Below are 13033 nucleotides of genomic sequence, written 5' to 3' on the forward strand. Positions count from 1 at the left end.
TATGGCCAGTTTGAATGCTAAATGGTTAAGTTATAATTACTTATATTTTTAAGTCATAATATATCTAGGACTACATAGTCTAATGTCTCATTCCCTTTTTAAGGAGGCAGAGTGTGGTTCGAAGGCAAATTTGGTTGCTATTTCTAGCAACCTTCGCTGATTGGCTCATAAAAAGAAAGAATTTTAGCATTGAAAAAAGGTGTAATTGAATGAAGAACAAAGGAACTGCAGTCACCAATTTTGGTGCTGGGAGAGAATTACATGGAAGGCAGCAAGAGTACCAAAGAGGTAGCAGTGGCAGCAGTAGCAGAAATGTTTAATCTTAACTTTTATTAGTTTCAATTATTGGACTGAGGCCATACTGGAGCACTGCTTTGAAGGGTTTTAGTCAAACACATCAGCCCCAGTTTTTTTTTTTCTATCTCTGTTGCTGAGCTACTAAGTTACATGGATGTAAACAAATCACTGATTGTCAAGCAGTGAGGGGGGGAGAGATAAACACACACATGCACACACACACACACACACACACACACACACACACATGCACACACACACATGCACACACACACACACACACAGACATAAACACATGCACACACACACACACACACACAGATATAAACACATGCACACACATATGCACACATGCATGCATACATGCATACACATGTGCACATATTTATGCACATGTACATGCACACACACTCTCACACACATGCACTCACACACATGCATGCATACATGCACATATAAACACATGCACACACACATATGCACACATGCATACATACATGCATATACATGTGCACATGTACATGCACACACAGAGGCACACACACAAATACACACACACATGCACACATGCACTCACATATGCATGCATACATGCACACACGTACACACATATATGCACATGTACATGCACACACACACATATACAGTTTCCATCTAACAAATTCACTCACAAGGCATGGTTGGCCCATGGTTAGGATAGAAAACACTTGCCCAAGGTGATGCGCAGTAGGACTGAACCCCAAACCACATGGTTTGTGAAGCAAGATTCTTAACCACCACAGCCAAATGAGAAAATAAAACAAAAAAGAAAAATGAAAAACTAAAAGGGAAATGTAAAGGAAATATTTTTATCTCCCCACCCAGGCCCCATGCAACAACACCTGTGCCCCCGCCCACCTACCCACACATACCAAACCTTCTTCTACATAGCATTAATTCTTTGGAATTCCCTTCCAGCCCACAAATTCCTTGCAGACATCGATTTATGATTGTTTCAGGTGAACATGAGCTATATTAATCTCAGCAATGTCGGATGCTCTGCAAAGGTTACAAGTATCATTGGTACGGCTCCACCACCCAACGGAACCATAAACACAAAGAAATATGTTTTGATGAAAACAGTGCCAAATTCTGGCCGTTTACCATATTTACAGACTGACGGCATTAACATGATGTAATATGTATGTTCTTTGAATTGCAGTTGGTGAAGTCTTCAATAAATATAGAAAGTTAAGGGTAGATTTATGCATTGAGGTTAAACTATACATCTTAACTACCCGATGTAATATTCTCAGGTAGATTTATGCATTGAGGTTAAACTGTTAATGTCATCTACCCCATATAACATTCTCGGGTAGATTTATGCATTGGGGTTAAACTATACATCTCAACTACCCGATGTAATATTCTCGGGTAGATTTATGCATTGAGGTTAAACTGTTAATGTCATCTACCCCATATAACATTCTCGGGTAGATTTATGCATTGGGGTTAAACTATACATCTCAACTACCCGATGTAATATTCTCGGGTAGATTTATGCATTGAGGTTAAACTGTTGAATGTTGGCTACCCATATTAGACTATCCTCGGGTAGAATTGATGCATTGAGGTTAATCTATACCTCTCAACTACCCGACTGGTACTATTCTTGGGTAGTTTATGCATTGAGTTAAACTGTTAATGTCATCTACCCCATATCTCTCCTCTCTCTCCTCTCTCTCTCTCTCTCTCTCTCTCTCTCTTCTTTTGTGAAGACTCGCTAGGTAGTAGCAGATGATAAATTGCTTTTATGGGTGCAGAGAAATATTGGGTTGTCCGGAAAGTTTGTGCGGATTTATAGTAGCTTACCTTCCGACTTATTTTAGAACATGGTTGAGTCCATAAAATAGGATTTGACTACACCTCCATTTAGAGCACAGTTTAAGCTATCTTTTCGTGGAAGAAGGTTTATGTTGCTATAACCTGTGTTAATTCTGTAACCCTTTAAAATGGAAGATAGGAAACTTCATTTTCGGCACTTGATGCTTTTCTAAAGGGAAAAATGCCTCACAAGCAACCAATGAAATATGCACAGTTTACGGTGAGGTTTCTTTATCCGAAGGAACTGTACATAAGTGGTTCGCAAGGTTCCGAGCTGGAGATTGTAGCTTTATTGATAAAGAGCAATCAGGCAGACCATCCACTACAGATGATGACCATATCAAGTCATTAATTGAGAATAACCCACATTTCAGAATCCGAGAATTGGCAGAAAGCCTCAACCTATCAAAATCCGTCGTTCATGAGCACCTGGTAAAGCTTGGGTACACAAATCGCTACGATGTTTGGGTACCACATGAGTTGAATGAGAAGAAACTTTTGGATCGCATTTCCATCCGTGATTCGTTTTACAAACGGAATGAAAACGCGCCTTTTTAAAGCAAATTGTGACAGGTGATGAGAAATGGATTATCAAACGAAATGTTCAGAGAAAGCGATCCTGGAGTAAGCGACATGAGCCACCCTTAGCCATCCCGAAAGTGGGTCTTCACCCTAAAAAGTCTTGCTTTGTGTTTGGTGGGATTGGAAAGGAATTCTGTACTATGTGCTTCTCCCATGTAACCAGACAATTAATTCTGAGAAATACTGCACACAATTGGACCAGTTAAAAGCAGCAATTCAAGAGAAACGTCCAGAATTGGCCAGCAGGAAGGTGATGTTTTCCAACATGATAATGCAAGAACGCACGTTTCATTGGGAACCAAACAAAAATTGCTGCAGCTCGGCTGGGATGTGTTACCCCACCCTCCATATTCACCAGATATTGCTCCTTCGGATTTCCACTTATTCAGGTCTCTGCAGAATAGTCTTAATGGTAAAAATTTCAATTCCTTAGATGACGTAAGAAGATACCTTGATGAATTCTTTGCCTTGAAACCACCTCAATTCTGGGAAGAGGGTATTTTCAAGTTAAAGTTAAAGATGGAGACACATTGTGCAACAAAATGGTTCATATTTTGTTGATGAAAAATGTAACTGCAAGTATTTATTGACCTTTTTCTTTCCTTTAAAAATCGACATGAACTTTCCGGACAACCCAATATTTGGTTCTGAAGTTCGATACCTTAAGCAGCATACAGCAGCCGAGGAAGGAGAAGAAGAAGAAGAAGAAGAAGAAGAAGAAGAAGGGAGTGGTATGACACAGTAGTAGAGGCCCTCCATGGAATCTACTTTAATGGTCAAGTGACCTAAAAGTGACCTGTTGTGGTTGTAGCTGTAGTAACAGAAACCGTTCTAAATACATTCATAGGTAGCTACTGTTATGAATATATCACCGTGACCACCGTGACTATCAGATGTTGCTACACATCGCTGGTCACATTGTTTTAGCCTTCAAATGACGCCATCCCGCTGGCTAAGCGAGCAGGCCAACAGAAGAAAGAGTAAGAGAAAGTTGTGGCGAAAGAGTACAGCAGGGATCGCCACCACACCCTGCCGGAGCCTCGTGGAGCTTTAGATGTTTTCGCTCAATAAACACTCACAACGCCCGGCCTGGGAATCGAAACCGAGCGATTCTACAACCGCGAGTCCGCTGCCCTAACCACTGGGCCATTGCGCCTCCAAGTGTTATGTGTATATATATATATATATATATTATATATATATATATATATATATATATATATATATATATATATATATATATATATATATATATATATATATAGATATATATATTATATATATATATATATATATATATATATATATATATATATATATATATATATATATATAATATATATATATATGATATATATATATATAATAATAATAATATTAGGGAATAAATCCAAACTTACAGGGAAAAATTAGATTTAGGATTTAATCCAATTTTATAGTATAAATATATTGTATTATATTATATTAATTAGGGAAAAACCGCTAATTAGGCAATCAAACAGTGAAAACATAACCCAATACATAAAATTAATTTAAAAATATAAAAGTTAAAAATAAAAATTATTTAATAATTTAAACTTATAAATTTTATATATATAACAAAATATTATATATAAATAGGTATGTATATGTATATTTATATATTTTTATATTTATATTATTATTTTTTTTCCTTTTTATATATATTTTTTAAATATCAAATTAAAATTTTAATAGATTTGCCTAATAGTGGTTTTATCTCTAATTTAATATTATATATATATAATATATATATATATATAATATACATATATATATATATACATATATATATATATATATATATATATATCTATATATATATATTATATTATATAATATATAATATATATATATACTCTATATATATATATCATATATATCATATAGATATATATATAATATCATATATATATATAATATATATCTACTATATATATCTATATATATATATATAATATATATATATATAGCGCAGGAGTGGCTGTGTGGTAAGTAGCTTGCTAACCAACCACATGGTTCCGGGTTCAGTCCCACTGCGTGGCATCTTGGGCAAGTGTCTTCTGCTATAGCCCCGGGCGACCAATGCCTTGTGAGTGGATTTGGTAGACGGAAACTGAAGAAGCCTGTCGTAATATGTATATATATATATGTGTTGTGTGTGTTTGTTTGTCTGTGTTTGTCTCCTAGCATTGCTTGACAACCGATGCTGGTGTGTTTACGTCCCCGTCACTTAGAGGCGTTTCGGCAAAAGAGACCGATAGAATAAGTACTGGGGCTTACAAAGACTAGGTCCCGGGGTCGATTTGCTCGACTAAGGCGGTGCTTCAGCATGGCCGCAGTCAAATGACTGAAACAAGTAAAAGAGTAAAAGAGTAAAAGAGAATATATCATTTGTAATATTTGCGTGGGTATTATTCTCAAATCCTTGTTTTAGTGTCATCTGTGGTGGAAGCATTCATGTATATGCATTTAAATATGCACACACACCCAAACACAGACACACCACCACCACCACCACCACCACCACACACCCCAAACACAGTCTTTCTCCTCTCCCTCTCACTCCCATACAACACCCAATCACAAACGTTAGTCCTTCATTTCCATGCCTCCCCCTCTCCCCCATACCACCACTTACACTCCTACAGATACTCTCACTTGCACACCTTATACATATAGTATGTATGCATGAAAGAAACTAGACATAATCGCTAGCAGAGGCAGACACATTTAGAAATTGCTTGAAGCAGACGACACATTTGTTCTGAGAGGTTTGTTCACCATGGACTACGAAGAAGTGATTGGGACAATTGGAGGATGTGGACTTTATCAGAAACTGATGCTAGCTTTTCTCTACTCTTCAACCGTTATGGATGGTTTACAAATTGGAAGCATGATTTTTATTGTACCTGACTTAGATTACAGGTAAGTTTATAATAATGATTTTTTTATTCAAGGTGGCGAGCTGAGAGAACTGTTAGCACGCCGGGCGTAATGCCTATCGGTATTTCTATCTTTACGTTCTGAGTTCAAATTCCGCGAAGGTCGACTTTGCCTTTCATCCTTTCGAGGTTGATAAATTAAGTACCAGTTGCGTACTGGGATCGATTTAATCGAATGTCCTCGTCCCCCAAAATTACAGGCCTTGTTCCTAGAAAAGAATGACGATTTCTTATTATCTATTCCAGGTGGGTGGTTAAAATGGTGGTGCTTCAAAACAAAAACTCTCTGAGACATTTTTTTCTTTTGCTGTTTGGGTTAAAAACCTTTCTTACACCCCACCAACACCACCATCACCATGGGTTTATTATACGTGAAAGCTTTACACTTGATTTTATCAACCTTTTGAGCTTATCCCTGCATATTCTCTACCCATAATTCCTGGAGGGTCATGGGAGCAGAGTCCTCAGGTACATCCCCCATAGAAGCAACTTACTAAATCTCCTTCCCTGACTCCTAAGACTTGAAGAGGGAGGCTCAACAAGGCGATTCCCCTATAATTAGAGCCCTCTCTTTTGTCTCCCTTTTTAAAAACTCCTTCAGACCACCAATCAATATATTACTAAGGATGTAGTGTCATTGATTTAATCAAGGGTACCCTCATCCTTCTTTCCAGAAATTCTGATTTTTATTTTTCTATCTTTTACTTGTTTCAATCATTGAACTGCAGCCATTGGCTTTCAGCCTCCTGGGGTCAAGTACTGGGATTTAAGGCTTTCAACTAACCCCAGCCCCTAATCCCCAAATGACTGTGCCTTTTGTTAGAATCGATTATTATTTGGTTTGTGGATTCGCAGAATTCTTAAGGAACGGGACAAAATAATTTGTGGCATTTAGTTACAGTTGTTTACATTCCGAGTTCAAACGCCATCAAAGTTTCCTTTGCCTTTCATTCTTTATGGGGACAATAGAGCGAAATACCTGTAAAGTCCAGTTAAGGATCAGTCAGGTTTGTCTGGAGCCAACCGGTTCATTTGGCAGGGACATAGCCCAGTTTACAATGACTAAAAATACAAACCTCCTCCAGAATGGGTTACCAGTCCATCACAGGGTGGGGGGACAATCTCTCTCACCAGTTTATTACTGGTTTTTATTTTCAGCTGAGTAAACTGGAGTAACACGAAAGGAAGCATTTTACACCAAAAACACAATGTGTTGACTGGTCTGGGATTTGAAACCATGACCTTGCAGTTATGAGTGCAACACATTAACCATTAGGCTAAACGTCTTCCCCAATAGCCTTTGGTGTCCCTAAGGTGGTGAGATGGGAAGAATGCTTTGTGACATTTCGTCCATCTTTATATTCTGAATTGAAATGCCACAGAGCTTGGCTTTGACTTTCTTCCCCTTTTTTGGTGGAGAAGGGCGATAAAATGAGTAGCAGTTGAGAACGGTGGTGGAATGGTGGGGGTGTCAATGTAATCGATTTACCCCTTCCACTGAAATTGCTGGCCTTGTGCCAGAACTTGAAACCAATAATATACTGGGTCTGGTTTAACAGAGCAACCCCCTCCCTACCGTGAATTTACAGCATTGTCCCTTCGTTAGAAATGATTGAATATTATTTAATTATTGACTAGGGATGCTGAACTTCTGGTTCTTCACATTGTGGGATCAAATCCCACTTTGGTCTACGTTGTCTTTCACTCTTCAGGCGTCAACGACAAAATGTTCTATTCACATACAGGGGTCATTTCATGTTTTTTTCTATTCTAGAAACAATTCCTACAATGGCAACGACCAGCAACATCTGTGGAACATTGGAGAAAATGTTTGCAGTATTTTCCGATGCCTCTTCATGTTCTGAGTATAGGCATGGGGCTTAGTGATGAGGCAATTCAGCTCATGATAAGTGGGTCGGGAGATCAATTCCCTGCAGTGCATTGTACTGTAAAGGCATTTAGCTCTTATTTCTAGCAATGTATGTACTACCCTGCACCGTTGGAATTTAGCCAAACTATCCAGCACTGTAGTAGTCTTAACTGATGAGCTTTTAATTCAAAGCAAAACTAGACTAGCATGATGATCTTGCGTGCTGTGGGGCAGTTATTTCTCCTGTCAAGGCATAGACGTGTGCATTTTTGCGGCTGTAACGGCTTTTTGCTCTTATTTGTAGCAATGTAGGGGGAACAGGGCACTGGCCCTTGGTGTGGTAAACTGGCCCTTGAGGTTTGGCGGAGTTTTCTTGACTGATCCTAAGCAGCAAACCATATTCGTTTGTCTTTTATCTTTTATCTGTTTCAATCATTAGATTGTGGCCATGCTGGGGCATAAACTGACACACAGACACACAGATATACATACATAAATACATAGACACACACATACAAACATTCATTCATACATACATACATACATACACACATACATACATACATACACACATACATACATACATATATATATATATATATATTTATACATATATATATATATTTATATATATTTATATATATGTGTGTGGGTGTGGGTGTGTGTATGTGTGTATGTGTGTGTGTATATGTATATATATATATATGTGTGTGTCAACGTTCTTGTTTAAGGATAATAAATTTGCATTCTACAAAAAGTATCAAGTAAGCCGTTGGATTAACGTAAAATTGTTTTTCTTATCACTGAACGTAAAAGTATTAACTTGTGTGTGTGTGTGTGTGTGTGTGTTGTGTGTGTATGTGTGTGTGTGTGTGTGTGCGCGCGCACAGGCATAGACAACATAATATCTCTTCAGTTCTGACACCTGATAGCTTGTCAGCTAAGGTGTCGTGATTTTAGGAATGTTCAACCCGATCAGTCACTGACTTATAGGATATGTAATGACATAGGCGTAGGTGTGGCCGTGTGGTAAGAAGTTTAACCAGCAAACACATGGTTCAGAGTTAACTCCTACGGAGTGTCGCTTTCAGCAAATTTCTTCTGTTATGGCCTCGGGTTGTAAGGACTTTGGTACATTACAACATTACAACTGAAGTCTCTCTCTCTCCCTATTATATATATTATATATTATATAATATATTATATATATATATATATACTATATACTATATATATATATATATATATATATATATATATATATATATATATACTATATATATAATATTATATATATATATATTACTTGTTTGTTGTTCATACACCTGTCTTCATTTTCTGTTTTTCTGTAAATTTCAACTGTATAGGTGACCCCTGCTGAGTCTTCTCTCATTATGCTATACGAACACTTAATGTGGTCTTAGTGTCAGATCCTGGCTGCTATTTTCAGCTATCAGGTGTGTGTGTGTGTGTGGTGTGTGTGTGTGTGTGTGTGTGTTTTGTGGTGTTGTAACACTATATTAGTATTTAATTGAACGCCACGCATCCATTTCCAACTAAGTTTATATGTATATATATATATATATAATATATATATATATTACTCTTTTACTATTTACTTGTTTCAGTCATTTGACTGCGGCCATGCTGGAGCACCGCCTTTACTCGAGCAACTCGACCCCGGGACTTATTCTTTTGTAAGCCAGTACTTATTCTATCGGTTTCTTTGCCGAACCGCTAAGTTTCGGGGACATAAACACTCCAGCATCGGTTGTCATGCAATGCTAGGAGGACAAACACAGACACACAAACCACACACACGCATATATATATACATATATACGACGGGCTTCTTTCAGTTTCGGTCTACCAAATCCACTCACAAGGCTCGGACCCAGGAATTTAACTATATTTTGCTTTGGCAAAATGAAAAAGTTAGTTGCCTTATATTTAGGACACTCTGTATATATATATATATATAATATATATATATATATAATTTCAACAATTGAGGGCAAAATTAATTAATTATTAATCAATTTCACCAAGTGTTCAGTATGCAAAGGGACCATTCAAGGCGAATTCAAATTATTACATTATATAAAAGGGCTTAGTAAAATAAATTACTTTGCCGCATACTGAACTCATTAGAAATAGCAGTCTAAAAAACTTTTTTAAGGCTATTTCTAATACTTAAAGAAAATCTCTCTCATATATAGTGTTTGCTTAATTCAACTCACAAAAGTTTGGGGGTAAGGACATCGAAAAATCAAATGCTAAGGTTATTCGAGAAACGTACGTTTCAAAATTAGTCAAAACAACATTTCTATCATCGGCTCAGAAATTCCTTGGTTTGGATTTGGAAACACTGAAATAAGAACATACCCTTTCGAAGATCTGCTCCCAACTAACAGTGTATATATATAATCAAACTAAGCAACAAGGATATCCAGAGGTACGATCGTTTCATGCAACTGCATTTAATTGAACAATGAAATCATTATATCAATTTAAAATGCAGAGCAATCTTCAGCTCCACAAAGTCATAGAATTTAATTAAATTAGAAGAGATGGATACATTAGTATAATTATACCTAAAATCTCCAAAAAGTCAAGGAGATAAACAAAGATCATACTTTCTTCAATCCAGCATAGAAGTTACTATATATATACTTTGATAGGTTTTGGCCTGTATTGGCCCAGGCCATATCTGACTTAATAGCACCACCTGGCGAAGTCATTTAAATCAGAAGTCGGACAATATGGCCCACTCGAGTAGAGAGTTATTGTTTACAGAGACATATCCGAGTGCAGGAGGTTTATCCAAGAGTTCTTGAAGGAATTTGCTCAAAGACTTCTTGAACTTTATGGGATCTGTTTCTGCTTTAATGTGTTTTGGTGTTATTTTAAACGGAGCGGGCCAATTGAGATGAAATAATTGTGCCATATTGTTGTTATGTGATGCGAATATGATTTATGTCGTGGGCGGATAGCACGGGCCCCAAGTTCTTGGGTGTGTCTTAAAGGAGATGCCAACATCATTTGGACAATGGTGATTAAATATTTTCCACATCAGGTAGATGATGTAGCGCTCACGGCAGCGTTGAAGAGAATAACGCTTCAGCTTTTCTACATACATACACACATGCATACATACATACATACATACATACATACATACATACATACATACATACATACATACATACATACGTACATACATACATACATATATATATATATATATATATATATATATATAGATATATAGGAGATAAATAAAAATATATGCATACATACAAACATATATGTACGTACCTACATCTACATGTATATATACATGCATATATAAATAATTATACGGAAGTACAGGACATCACAATAAGACGTAGAAAAGAAAAAAGCCAAAAGACAAAAAACAAAGAAAACGGAAAACGAAAAAAAACATACAGGACAGGTTACACAAGGACAAAACCCCGTCATCAGCTGTCGCTAGAGGAGTCAGGCATGTTTCGAAGGCATAACAGAACACTAATCCAATAGGCCTTCCTGCGAGAGAATTAAAATAAAATTTCAAGCAGCGGGGCACAATGAGTACGAACACAAACAAGACGTAACAATAAGACTGCAAAATTAAAATACATGTACAAAAACAAACACAAGAGGACGAACGAAAAAGCCTTTTTTCTGGCATAGACAAACAATAAAACTGCCAAAAATAAAAATACATGTACAAAAAGTACAATTAGTTACAAAACGAGAAAAAAACAAGAATACTATACAGGAAATTAACCACACAAAGGGGACGAACGAAGAAGCCTTTTGCTGGCAAGGAGAAAGGTGTAAGTAGCAGCGCGTGGAGGCAGTCTTTCAATAGTAGTAACCACGTGTAAAGGAATTTTGTTTATAGGCAAGAAGAGGGAAGGAGGAGGGGGACACGCGGCGAAGAGAAGAGGAGGAGGGGGAGGGAGAAAAAGATTGAGAGGTTAAAGCAAGGAGGGAGAGAGTACCGCATCTTCAATATAATAATATTAATATAAAAAAGGGGACCAAGAAGTGGATCGAAACGACGAATCGGAACGAACCTGATGCGGGGCGCTGTCAGACAATAAGGAGATAAATAAAAATATGCATACATACAAACATATATGACGTACCTACATCTACATGTATATATACATGCATATATAAATAATTATACGGAAGTACAGGACATCACAATAAGGACGTAGAAACAGAAAAGCCAAAAGACAAAAAACAAAAAACGGAAAACGAATATATATATATATATATATATATATAAAGTTAATCCAACTAGAAAACACAGAAAAAAAGATAAAAAAAGAGAAAAAACACAGCAACGCAGGACGTGGAACAATTAAAGTATTATTGACGCTCAGGAAAGAAGGGAAGGAGGGTTTAACGTTTCGAGCGGAGTTCTTCGTCGGAAACAAGGAGAAGGAAAGATCCCAAGGAGGGAAGACAGAGGAGACAATATTTGAGCTGGTGGTGCTTAAGAGATCACATGTTGAAAAGAACAGAATTTGGAGGTAGTTGAAAACTGTTTTTATAATGCAAGAGAGTTCCAAAAAAAGGGAATGCCTGTGTGTGTTTGTGTGTGTGTGCAAGATGACTAGTGTGTTTGTGCGTGCGTGTGTGTGTGTATTTTTGGTGAATAGAGGTAATGACAAAGCCAGCTGTGGTGATGACTGCTAGCTGTTTGTGTCAAGCTAGGTCAAAGCCAGGTCAAACAACATCATAGTGTGTGTGTTGTTTGTAGTGTGTGTGTGTGTGTGCATGTGTGTGTTCGTGTGTGTATGCGTAGAGTGTGGGTGTGTGGCGTAACCTAGTACGTGTGTGCTTGTACGTGCGTGTGTGTGTGTAGGGGGATGTATATGTGGGTTCATTTGTGTGAGAGTGTATGTATGTGCGTGTATGTGTGCGTTTGTATGTGTTTGTGTGTATGTGTGCGTGCGCGGGTAGGTGTATATTGTGTATGTATATCTGTCGGTGTGTATGTGAGTTTGTGTGTGTTTGTACGCGTGTATGTGTGTGTGAGTGTATAGTATATATATATATGTAAATGTGTGTGTGTGTGCGTGTGTGTGTACGTGCGTGCGAGTGAATGTATGTATATATGTGTGCGTGTGTGTACAATGTAGGAGCTTATATGTGTGTTTATATGTGTGTGTGTATGTATGTGTGTATGTGTGTGTATGTGTATGTATGTATGTATATATATGCGTGTGTGTATGTATGTATGTGTGTATGTGTGTCTGTATGTGTGTATGTATGTATGTATGTGTGTGTGTGTATGTGTGTGTGTATGTATGTATGTATGTGTGTGTGTGTGTATGTATGTACGTATGTGTGTATGTATGTATTTTTGCATGCGTGTATGTGTGTATGTGCGTGTGTGTACATATGTATGTTTATGTATGTGTGTGTATGTATGTAT

At 37.2% G+C, this 13033-nt stretch overlaps 2 protein-coding genes across 2 annotated transcripts in view; both read left to right on the top strand.

The window, feature by feature from the left end:
• LOC115215459 (organic cation transporter protein-like) overlaps positions 1–5609 on the top strand; it is a 463156-nt gene extending 457547 nt beyond the window's left edge. Inside the window, exon 11 of the mRNA XM_036505678.1 lies at positions 5535–5609. The gene's annotated coding sequence lies outside the window, so the exon portion shown is untranslated. The remainder of the gene's footprint in view (positions 1–5534) is intronic.
• Positions 5404–13033, top strand: part of LOC118764674 (organic cation transporter protein-like) — a 429478-nt gene continuing 421848 nt past the window's right edge. Inside the window, exon 1 of the mRNA XM_036505679.1 lies at positions 5404–5688. Coding sequence (XP_036361572.1) covers positions 5546–5688 — 143 coding nt within the window. The 5' untranslated portion in view covers positions 5404–5545. The remainder of the gene's footprint in view (positions 5689–13033) is intronic.

This window comes from Octopus sinensis, linkage group LG9 (assembly GCF_006345805.1).
Source record: "Octopus sinensis linkage group LG9, ASM634580v1, whole genome shotgun sequence".
NCBI lineage: Eukaryota > Metazoa > Mollusca > Cephalopoda > Octopoda > Octopodidae > Octopus > Octopus sinensis.